At 71.9% G+C, this 10,819-nt stretch overlaps 2 protein-coding genes across 2 annotated transcripts; one reads left to right on the top strand and one right to left on the bottom strand.

The window, feature by feature from the left end:
• Positions 1–447: 447 nt before the first annotated feature.
• On the bottom strand, positions 448–4,860 carry PLPPR3 (phospholipid phosphatase related 3). The gene is made up of 8 exons (XM_072845322.1): positions 4,738–4,860; positions 3,950–4,069; positions 3,601–3,786; positions 3,269–3,398; positions 2,867–3,062; positions 2,700–2,757; positions 2,188–2,361; positions 448–2,075 (listed from the first exon to the last, which is right to left on the bottom strand). Exons 2-8 carry the CDS (start codon positions 4,022–4,024, stop codon positions 813–815), a joined length of 2,082 nt encoding a protein of 693 aa, XP_072701423.1. The 5' UTR covers positions 4,025–4,069; positions 4,738–4,860; the 3' UTR covers positions 448–812.
• Positions 4,861–7,354: 2,494 nt separating this feature from the next.
• Positions 7,355–9,808, top strand: LOC140643495 (complement factor D-like). Its single transcript, XM_072845323.1, has 5 exons — positions 7,355–7,421; positions 7,668–7,821; positions 8,118–8,262; positions 8,664–8,921; positions 9,497–9,808. Exons 1-5 carry the CDS (start codon positions 7,355–7,357, stop codon positions 9,668–9,670), a joined length of 798 nt encoding a protein of 265 aa, XP_072701424.1. The 3' UTR covers positions 9,671–9,808.
• The last annotated feature ends 1,011 nt before the right edge of the window (positions 9,809–10,819 follow it).

Here is a 10,819-nt window from a genome sequence, read left to right as displayed (position 1 = left end):
TTTGCTTTTCAAACCACAGCAGTTCCAGCCGTTGCCCGACAGACGCGTTCACAGCCTGGAGACCTCCCCCGTCCCCCCAGAACCGCGGTCCGCAGCCCAGGGCTGCTGCTCCTGGGGACAGAGCTCGGCCTCGGCTCCCCCCATGCCAGCCCCAGACCCTGCGCCCCCACCCCAGCGCCCACCCTCTGCTTCAGCCCGTGCACTATGTACAGCCTCCGCGTGCCCAGAGCCCCTGGGCAAACAGCACCCTCCCGCCCCCCCAACACACACCAGGCGCAGGATGGGGTCTGCGACGACCCTTCCCGCCCAGCTCTTGCAGGACCCCCAGCACCCACAAACCCCCACACGAGCCATGACCCGTTGCCCCATGGCAGCCCCCCCAGGACTCCTCGATCCAGCCCCCCAACCCTTCAGCACCATTTGCTCCCCCCGCCCTCCCCGTACACTTCTAGAGCCAGAATAAATTAACCCCTCAGAAATGTCAGCACCTGTGTTAGAGACAAAAAAGAAAGTCAAAAGTGCTTGGAGCCGCCCAGCCCCACAGGCCGGGGGGGACAGAGGCCCCCGAGCCCCCCCAGCTGCCCGGGCGGGAGCGAGGAGCTGCACTGGGGGGTCCCGCACACATCTAGGCTGGCTCAGAGTCTGGCGTGACCGTGCTCTGCCACGGCCTTGTGCCACTCGGTCACCCCAATGCCAAAGACAGCCCTGTCTTGACGCCCCCCCACCCCAGCAGAGAGGGACCCCGGCGTTACGGCCCCCCCCAGGCCGGGGCAGGGGAGCGGGGCGCCGGGCGCGGGGAAGGCAATGGGGGCTCAGTCCTTAAACCTCCGGCTGGCTTGCATTTTCTTGTAGTAGTGGTCCACCTCGCTGTCCGCCTGCCCGTCCCTCTCGGCTGGCTTCCTCCGCAGTGTGGACTCCCGGCTGGCCGTGCCCAGCAGCCCCTCGGGGGGGGCGTCCCCCCGCTCCCCGCCGCCCCCCGCCACCCCCGGGATGGCGGCCAGGCTGCCGTAGCGTGGCTCGTCCTGCTCCATGTCGCTGACGGAGGAGCCAGGGGAGACGCCGGCGCTCTTGGCCGGGCGGAAGCCGCGGAAATCCTTCCCCATCTCGCCCAGCTCGTAGGCGTCTGGCCCCTCCGGCCCCTTCGACCCCGACTTCCACTCCCAGGGCCCGTTGCCGGCGGAGAGGTGGACGACGGGGTGGTGGGGGGCATGGGCGTCGATGGTGATGATGCTGGAGCTGTCCCGCTCGGAGGGCGAGCGGTACTGGGAGGAGTCAGAGCTGGTGGAGGAGGAGGACGTCTCCGAGTGCTTGGGGGTGACGGAGACGATGCTCTGCTGCTTGGACATGGCGATGACCTGCATCAGGCGCGGGGGGTTGGCCACCCGCTGCGCCCCCCCCTTCTCTGCCACCATCACCCACTTGGCCCGCACGGCCGCCCCGCTGCCGGCCGGGACGCCGGCGCCCGCCTGGCTCTCCTCGGGGATGTGCACCAGCTGCGAGGCGCCCGGCCGGGGCTGGATGAGGACGCGGGGCCCCATGGCCGCCCGCTCGGCCGAGCGTGCCTGCACCGTGGGGTAGAGGGAGGGGGGGACATCCTCGCCGGCGTCCCCCGCGCCCTGGCCATGCGCTGCCTCCTCCGCCAGCGTCATGCTCCGGCCCTCCAGCGACTTCTGCTTCCACTCGGTGATGAGCTGCTTGGAGCGGGAGGCGTCCACGGGGACGTGGATGGTCATGTGGCGCCGTGCGGGGTCGTCCATGGAGGGGGTGTTGACACGCGGCAGGGTGTTGCTGAAGGTCACCATGTTCTCCTTGCCCATGGGGCTGCGGGGGGCCAGCAGGTCCACGTCCACGCTGGCCCGCTTCAGGCTGCCCAGGGAGTTCTTCTCCCGCGGCACCGGCCGCGCCACCTCCTCCAGCCGCGTCTGCGGGTTCAGCTCGTCGGTGCTCACCGACTTGTTCTGGTGGTAGACGGAGTCATGGCCCCGCTGCGTCAGCGCCCGCAGCGCGTCCTTGGCCGGCACCGGCGCCGGGACCCTCTCCATCGGGGCACGGAAGTTGCTGACGGCGTGGTAAGCCTGCGGGAGGGGGAGCACAGGGTCAGCCCAGCCCCGGGGACTGCGGCCCATGCCGAGCATCCTTCCCTCCCAAGCCACCGTGGCTGCCCTGAGCGCGGGGACCAGCACCCACCAGGTAGGCGGCGATGCCGGAGCCGATCAGGAAGCCCACGTAGACGTCGGCAGGATGGCTGCGGTACTGGGTGATCTGGGTCAGGCCGCAGATGCCGGCGGCAATGGCAAAGGCGAAGACCAGGATGGGCTTGAGGAGTTTGGTGCTGTCCGAGATGATGGAATTGAAATACATCTGGCAGCGGCAACGATGGGGCAGGAGCAGGCTGTTAGTCACGGCTCACGGCACTGGCACCCGCTGCCATCACGGCACTGCAGCTTCCCCCCTCCCCGGCCATGCAGAGAGCTCTTGGGTGCACGTGGAACTGCAAGTGCCTGAGCCTCCACGGGTGCACACGCGTGTGCACGCACCCACGCCCCAACACGGGCACACATGTGTCGGGCAGAGCTGGTCCGTGCACGGGAGGGCGTGTGCCGACAGGAGGGGGATGCTGCTGCCCGGCAGCACGGAGCTCGCGCTGCCCCCGAGCCAGCACACGCGGGGCCGAGAGCTGGGCAGCACCGGGAACTCACCGACACGTAGACGGCAGCGAAAGCCGAGAGCGTCGCGTGCTGGGATGGGAAAGTCTTCCTGCGGGGAGACGGGGGTTGCAGTCGGGACGGGGCAGGAGATGGGGGGGGCGCAGCTGGGACGGGGCGGAAGGGTTGGCATCGTGGCGCGGGTCTCCCCCGGCACGTACCTGGCAGAGAGGATGGCGTGCTTGTCCGTGCCCGAGCAGATGTCCTGGGTGATGTAGGGGTTGGCGTCGCAGGGGGTGCCCAGCAGCGTGTAGTTGGGCTTGCAGACGGTCAGGAAGAAGGGCGCGTGGTAGCCAGTGGCCAGCTGGATAACGTCCGTCACCAGCGCCGTGGCGCAGAGCCCGAACACGTGGACACCTGGGGATGGCAGGAGCAGGACGGCGGGTCACCCCCTGTCCCACACGGGGCACCCAGGGCCCACCCAGCCCCGGGGCACCCACAGCGCGGTCTCTGGGGTCTGGGTGGGGCTGCGCATTCCTGCTGTTCCAGGGTGCCCCCGCGTCCCCTCCAGCCCCAGGCCCCTCGGAGGGCAGGCCTCCTGCCCGGGCTGCAGCACAACGTACCCACAAACCTTACGGTCCGGCGCAGGAAGGAGTTGAAGTTGCAGCCACCGGCGTTAATGCTGCCCTCGGCACCGGCGCGTCCCTTCAGCCTGGACTGCAGGCAGTACACGATGCCCTCCCCGACCATGATCTGGGGAGGAACCGGCAGCTCAGGGGGTGCTGCCCCGTGGGGACTGGGGGGTCTGGGCCGTCGGCAGTGCCGCCCTGCGGGTGCGCCAGGCTCCCTGCACCGGTCCCCTGGTGCTGCTGGCACCAGGACCCCAAGCCCAGGTTCTGCCGCCAGGCAGGCTCCATCCTCACCCCCCCGCAGCAGGACGAGCCCTGGGACGCACCGAGGCGGCGGGCGCGGCAAAGGCCAGGCTGAGCAGCATGAGTAGCGGGATGAGCTCCTCGTTGGTCTCCACGTAGGGCATGGAGAGCGCCCGGTCGTAGCACTGGAAGCCCACCTTGGCCGGCTTGAAGAGGTCCGTCAGCTCCAGGAAGTAGAGCGTCACAATGGAGGAGGCCACGATGGGCAGCTGGGGGGGCGAGAGCGTCGGGACCACCGCGCCACCCGCTTCGACGGCCACCGGCACCGCACTGCCCTGCTGGGAAGGGGCGAAGGCCCCGTCCCCTCCGTGCCAGGGCAGGACCAGGGCCCGGGAAAGGAGCCCCCGGCTCAGCCCCCACCCCCGCACCCACCTCCACGAAGTAGAAGCAGGGCAGGAGCGTCATGCTGTCCTTGGGAGCCCTGGCCTTCTCCCTGGGGGGGATCATGGTCCTGGGGCAGGCGCCGGGGTCCCGCCGGGCTGCACCTCCGCCCTGCCGTGGGGCAGCAGCGTCACCCCCGGCTCTCGGCCCGCCGGGGGGCCGGGCAGCCCCCGGGGTCACCCCGCTGCCCCCCTGCAGCCGCTCGGCGGGGAGAAGCTGCCGGTACCCGGGGGCTGCCCCCGCCGGGACCCCCCCGGCCATCACCGCGGGGCGAGCCGGGCCGGGGCAGGGGCTGTCCCCGCTCCCCCCAGGGGACCCCCAGCTCCCGGGGGGTCCGGTCGAGCCGGGGGTTGCGACAACAGGTGGGGCGGAGGCTCGGCTGTCGCGACAGGCGGCCGCTACCGCGACAGGCGGCGAGGCTGCTGCGGAGGGCGTGGAGAGGGGTTGTGCCGCCCGCAAGAGCCGAGCCGAGGATGGGGTCCCCGGGCACCCCCGGCCCCAGCCCCCGAAACCGCCACCGAGCCCCGGCTGCAAAAAGGGGGTGGGGGGTGGGTAACGGGGATGGAGCAACGGGGGCAATAGCGGGGGGCAATAACGGGGGGTATTAACGGGGGGTATTAACGGGGGGGGATTACGGGGGGGATTACGGGGGCAGCTCGGGGCTCCCCCGCGGCAGGGGCCGGAGGGGCGGCCGCTCCCGGCGGTGCCGCAGCCGCGGGCGGGGGTCGGGCGGGGGGAGCGGCCCCTTTGTGCAGCCCGCGCCCGCCGCCCCCACTCACCTCTGCGCGGCCGCCCCGGGGCGAAGCGGGGCCGGGGGCGGGGGGGGCGGCGGCCGGGGCTCCCCTGGAGCCGGGATGCTCCTGCCTCGGCGGAGCGCGGGGAGCGGCGGCTTCCTCCGCCCCCGCCCCCTCCTCCTCCTCCTCCTCCTCCTCCCCGCCGCCCCCCGCCCCGCCCCGCCCCCGCCGCTCCCGGCCCCTCCCGGGGCGCTGAGCCCCCGCGGCGCCGGGGCCGGGGGGCCGGGGGGGTCGGGGCCGAGACAAAGGGCCGGGCGGGGCCGGGGGCAGCAAGCAGGACCGACCCCCCCCGCGCCGCTCTGCGCCCCGAAAGCTGCTCTGCACCCCGGGCCCTGCAGCAGGCACCGGGGGCCCCAGGGCCCGGCCCCACGCCCCTCCCCCGGGGCTCCCTCCTGCCCCGGCCTCGCCCGGATCAGCCCTTTCCCCCCATGTGCTGCGGGACAGTGGGGCAGTGGGGGTCGCAGCCCTGCTCCGGGGACCCTCCTGCCCTGCAGGGCCCCCTCTCTCGCCCAGCTTCCCCTCCCCCCCCCCCCCCCCCCCCCCAGGGCTGGGGTGACCCAAGGGCTGCCAAGCCGGGGCTCCCGCAGCGTGGGGGTGCGTGAACCCCGAACCCACCCCTGCAGAGCTCCGCCAGCCCCCGGCACCCACCTGGGCTCTGCTGGACGGCGGCCATGGGGCACCCACCCTCCCCACGGGCACCGCTGCGTCCCGGGGGCCTCGGAGGCGACTTGGGGGCGAACCCTTTTCCTGTGCTCGGCGAGGACGGTGCCGGCGCAGGAGCACCGGGGACGGAGCCCAAGGCCAACCTCAGCTGGAGCCTCGAGTGTCCCCAAGTTCAGGGCTGGGAAATGGGTGCAACTCCCTTTGCTCCCCCAGGGACTTCCAGCACCTCTCGGAGGAGGACGAGGCACCCCGGCCCTGTCCTCCCCTGCCTTTGCTGCCCCACGCTTGCAGCGGACCCCACTCCTGACCGAGCCCTACCCCACACCCCACATCCTGTGCCCCATGTCCTGCTCCCCACACTCAGCCCACCACCTCCCCCCCACTCACGGTCCCGTCCGGGCTCTGCGTGGCCCCACGCCACAGCACCGGCCGCCACGCGTTGCCCTTGTTCCATTTTTGGCCCTAAGTGGGCAGAAATCTCCCGGCGTATTTAACGTCTAAATCCCGAATCCCTGGAAGCCACGGTTAAGCCGCTCTCCCTGCGGAAAATCCCCGGTTTGAGCCAGACTCGGCCACCCCCGGAGCCGGCCACGCCGCAACGCTCTCCTCCCGCCCGCGTGCTCCGACCCCTTCCCGCCATGCGCTGCCCAACGCATGCCCAAGCCGGAGCTGCCCCGCAGAGGGACCCCCTCGCCCCGGGGCACCCCAGGGCCTGCGTCCCGGCACCCTCCTCGCCGGGGTCCCCGTCGGGCCAGGGCCGGGGGGGTTCGCTGGCGCTGGGGGTCGGGCGGGCGACGGCTCGGGGTGGTGGGGTGTCTGCGCAGCCGGGCGAAGGGAACCCGGCAATTTTGAGCTGTAAAGGCTCGTGGTGCACGAGGAGGAGGAGGAGGAGGAGGAGGAGGAAGGTGGGCTCCAGCCCCTTGCCCGCTTTCCCCGGGAGCCCCGCTCGGTCCCGGCCGTGCGGGCGGGAGCACGGCAGAGCCTGCGGGCCGCGACGTGGCCGGATCCGGCGGTGGGCAACGCCGGCCCCCGCGACCCCGGCCCCAAACGGGCACAGAGCCATGCCCCGGTCCCAGCCCCGGCCCCGGCCCGGCCGCTGCTCTGGCGCTGGGTCTGGCCGCGGGGGAGACCCGAGGCGGGGTGAGGGGCTCGGGGGACGAGGCTGGGAGGGGGCTCGGGGCGGCTCCGGAGCTCGGGGACGCGCCCGGACCGGCCGGGAGCCGAGGCGGTGGCTCCGCTTAGTGGCACCGGGGAGAAAGGCAGAGGGGACCGGGGCTGCCACGGCCACCACCGCCCCTGCCACCGCCACCGCCCCTGCCACCGCCACCGCACCCCAGCCCTCGCAGGAGCTCCCCTCGGGGCAGGGGTCTCCCCCTGGGGACCCCCACCAGGTGCTGGTGCTCCCGACCCCGCTGTCCCCGTCCTCGCCAGCCCCAAGGGCAAACCCACGGGGGATGCGCAGCTCCGCTCCACAGGCCTGGGCACCCACCGAGCTGGCACCCAGCACCCACCAGCACGCTCCCACAGACCCTCCCCCGGCAGCCGGGCTGGGGTCCCTGGGCCGGGGGGGCTGGGGCCAGGCCCGGGCGCTGCCGCATGTGCCGGAGCCTTCACGTGCCAAGAGCCAGATTCGGTTTGAAAACAACAGCGCAGAAATCCCCCGCAGCGGGTGCCAGGTCCGGCAGCTGGGACAGGCTGTTTCCTCCCTCCCGCGCTGTTTGTGCCGGGAACTCTTGACCCCTTTTATAAGCTGAATATTTAAAAACACTTGGCCCACGCTGCGGAAACCCCCCCACACTCCCCCTCCCTGCCCCCACACCGCCCCAAAGCTGGACATAAAAGCGAGCCCCGGCCCCGGCCCCAGCCGAGCAGCATCCGCCCCACAGAGCCCACGGACCCCGCGGCCAGGGCAGAGGCACTGCTGGGCTCCACTGCAGCCATGGGGCTGAGTCCCGCTCCCCTCCTCATCCTCGCTCTGCTGCTGCTGCTGGGGGCCGTGGTGAATGGTGAGTGCAGCCCTCCCCGCCCCCCGGGATGGGGACAGGCTGGGGCAGCGATGTCCCCAGCACAGGGTGGGGGTCCTGCCCAGCCCCCCGATTCCTGCCTCCGTCTACAGCCGAGTGCTGCCTTGGCCCACGGGGAGGGGCCCGGGGATGCCGCGAGGGGACTGCTGGGGTGACCCTTCCCCGTGCTCCATCCGGGCTGGCTGGGGCGATGCCCGGCTGACCCGGCCTCTCTCCTGCCTGCTACAGGGCAGCCCCGGGGACGGATCCTGGGGGGCTACGAGGCCGAGCCCCACCTGAGGCCGTACATGGCCTCGCTGCAGCTGGACGGGCAGCACGTCTGCGGGGGCTTCCTCATCGCCGAGCAGTGGGTGCTGAGCGCTGCCCACTGCACCGAGGAGGCGTGAGTGCGGGGGGGCAGGGGCAGCCTGGGGGCTGCTCTGTGCTGGGGGGGCGGCTGCTGGCCAAATCCTGCTCCATAGCCCCGACCCTGGCATCGGAGCACCAGGGGTCTGCTCCTGCCTGCAGTGAGGGTTGAGCAGGGGCTGCAGGACCCCCGGGAGCTCCCAGCACCCCATGGGGGGCCCTCTGGCACCCCACAGCACCCCATTTCCATGGCCGGTGCAGCGACACCCCCGGCTCCGCGTGCCCCATGGGCTGGGCAGAGCCCCTGCGCCCCACGCGCTGCCTCTCTTCCAGGGACGGCAAAGTCTTCCAGGTCCTCCTGGGTGCCCACTCGCTCACAGAGCCGGAGCCCCACAAACGCCTGTACCGGGTGCGTGCCCAGATCCCCCACCCCGGCAGCAGCATCCACAACAACAAGGACGACCTCCTCCTCCTCCAGGTGGGCTCAGGGCCGCCGGGACCCTTCTCCCCCCGCCCGCCGGGCACAGTCCCCCTCCTGCAAATCCCTCTGCCCCTTGGGACCCCGTGGGGTCACTGACCACAACGGGAGGAAGCCCTCGAGGCCAGGCTGGGACTGCTCGGTCCCCTCTGTCCCCCCTTCCCTGTCCCGTGGGACCATTCTCGCTCCCCCAACCAAAGACCTTTGGGCTGCATCCAAATGCCTCCGTCTTCCTTGCAGTCCTTGGGGCTGCGTCCCGAGGGCTGCAGGTGGAAGAAGAAGCCCTGAGCGCGGCCGAGGCTGGGGCAGTCCCAGCGTTGGGGCTGCGCTCACCGTGCCCGGCTGGGTCCCGGGCCGTAGCCAGCTCTCGCTGACCTAGGTCCCCTCTTGCTTCGTGGCAGCTGGAGGAGAAAGCGGAGCTCAACACGGACGTGCAGGTGCTGCCGTTCCAGCGGGAGGACAGGGACGTGGCAGCCGACACGGTGTGCGAGGTGGCAGGCTGGGGCACCATCAGCCACAGCGGCCGCCGGCCGGACAAGCTCTACCAGGTGGAGCGGCCGGTGATCAGCCGTGATGTCTGCAACCACCGCACCCGTCACGACCACACCATCACCGAGAAGATGATGTGCACCGACTCCCGCAGGAAGGACACCTGCAAGGTACCGCTCGCCCCGGCCTCCTGCCCCCTCCTTTCCCGGACACGGAACCACGGCTGGACCCACGGTCTGGGGCTGCCGACCCCCTCGGGGGCCTGGGGGGGGTTGGGGGGATGGATACCTGCAGCCTGGAAGAGGTGAGGGTGTGAGGCTGCGGGCCAGGATGGGGCTGCGTCCCCAGGGTGACGGGGGCTCCTTGCCTTGTGCTGGCCACTGCAAAGCAGCTCTCGTGAGCCTGGAGACAGGGATGAGGCCACGGGCACAACCCAGCGTGCCCCAAGGGCACCCACTGATGGGCCTGCCAGGAGGACAGCGGCCACGCTGAAAGCCCCCCGCCTGCCCCACCACGTCCTGGCAGAGCAAGGGGAGGAGCGAGGGCTGGCGAGGGAGGACAGGACTGACCCCAACCCACAGCTCCTGCGGGTGAAACCCGCGGCTGAGAGCGCCCAGGGGCTGAAGCTCTGCCCCCTGCAGAGCCTTGGGTCAGGTGGGGACCCTCAGCTCCAGGGACGGGGTGGGAGACAGGCTGGGACAGGCCAGCGAACCCTCGGTGCTGCTGATGAGCCTTGGTCCCACAGGGAGACTCCGGCGGCCCCCTGGTCTGCGGCGGGGTGGCCGAGGGGGTGGTCACGGCCGGCTCCCGCGTCTGCGGCAACTACAAGAAACCCGCCATCTACACCCGCATCGCCCCGTACGTGGCCTGGATCGACAGCGTCATGGCCTCCGCGGCCGGGGAGGGAGACGCTCGCTGAGCCATCCCCAGGGACCCGGCTCCACGCCACGGCTTGCTGCTGCCGGCACGGCCAGAGCACCCACGCTGCCGCTCGGGGAAAGCCGCACCACCGAGCGCTGGGGGCTCCCACCGCCGCCCCGACCTGCTCCTGGAGCGCGTCCCCACGCCAGGAGGAGGGCTGGGCCGGGGGCCTGGCGAGAAACCAGGGGAAGGGGGTCCCTGGCGCCCCGCTCGCAAAGCACGGGGCCCAGCTGGGGGAAGGCAGGGGGTCACAGCCCCCCGTGCTGGCGCAAGCCGCAGGCTTTGCTGAACGCGCCTGTAACGCTGACCGCGACCTGCTGCAATAAAGCGATGACTATTCCTGCAGAGCTGCCAGGGCCGGGGGGGGCTCTGCATGGGAGCCCCCTGCCCAGGGGGTGTGGGCCGCACTGGGAGGAGCTGGGCACGAGGTGGGGAGATGCCGGGGCTGAGACCGTGGGGACGGTGTGGCCAGGGCCCCCCCCCTCCCCACCACCGCTCCCTGCCACCCACGCGTCTGGAGGGAGCCCCATCCCCTCCTTTGCCTTGGCCATGTGCTGAGACCCCCCCAAACTCACTGCTGTGAGCGCTCGACCCCAGCCCTGCCCTGGAGCGGGCTCTCCTCAAGGGGCACATGGACTCCGCCGACCCCCCCAGCACCCTCCCTGGCCCCACTCCCACCCCTGTACCCCCCAGCCGAGCACCCCCAGCCCATCGCCCCGGCCGGGCAGCTGTGCCTCGGGGGGAGCAGGGGACGCATCCTGCTGCACGGCCGTAAGGTGCGAAGGGCGATAAGGTCCCAAGCTGGGACCTCCCGCAGGGTCATTGTGCGGCTGTTTGTTAAAGCAGAATCTGCAAATTGCTGATAAGGCGAGGGCAGCACCGGCTCCCACGGAGCGGGGGACGGGGATGACACGAGGCCGGGCAGGATCCGTGCGGGGACCCTCGATCCCTGACCCTGGGCCCCGTGGAAAGGCAAAGGGGGCTGAACCGGGAGATGCTCGCGCTCGGCTCTCGGCCTGCCCTTGTTTTGAAGAGAAGCAGGGCTGAGGCAGGGTCCCCGTCCTCCTCGGGGGACCCCTTCCAGCCCCAGGAGCGGCCGGCACCGCCGCTGCCCCGGCAGGACCCCGGTCCTCGTCCTGCGTCCCCC

Source organism: Ciconia boyciana, chromosome 24 (genome assembly GCF_034638445.1).
Source record: "Ciconia boyciana chromosome 24, ASM3463844v1, whole genome shotgun sequence".
Lineage (NCBI taxonomy): Eukaryota > Metazoa > Chordata > Aves > Ciconiiformes > Ciconiidae > Ciconia > Ciconia boyciana.
Note: the sequence above shows the minus strand (reverse complement) of the source record. Positions and strands in the feature narration are given on the sequence as shown.

What these genes read in the sequence shown, in the direction of transcription:
- LOC140643495 (XM_072845323.1), top strand. Translation starts at nt 7,355, where the DNA reads ATGGGGCTGAGTCCCGCTCCCCTCCTCATCCTCGCTCTGCTGCTGCTG. An exon ending in GCTGGGGGCCGTGGTGAATG is followed by an intron (nt 7,422 to 7,667) that starts GTGAGTGCAGCC and finishes TGCCTGCTACAG; the next exon opens with GGCAGCCCCGGGGACGGATC. An exon ending in ACGACCTCCTCCTCCTCCAG is followed by an intron (nt 8,263 to 8,663) that starts GTGGGCTCAGGG and finishes GCTTCGTGGCAG; the next exon opens with CTGGAGGAGAAAGCGGAGCT.
- PLPPR3 (XM_072845322.1), bottom strand. Translation starts at nt 4,024, where the DNA reads ATGATCCCCCCCAGGGAGAAGGCCAGGGCTCCCAAGGACAGCATGACG. An exon ending in CCGGACCGTAAGGTTTGTGG is followed by an intron (nt 3,063 to 3,268) that starts GTACGTTGTGCT and finishes TGCCATCCCCAG; the next exon opens with GTGTCCACGTGTTCGGGCTC. An exon ending in CCGGCATCGCCGCCTACCTG is followed by an intron (nt 2,076 to 2,187) that starts GTGGGTGCTGGT and finishes CCCCTCCCGCAG; the next exon opens with GCTTACCACGCCGTCAGCAA.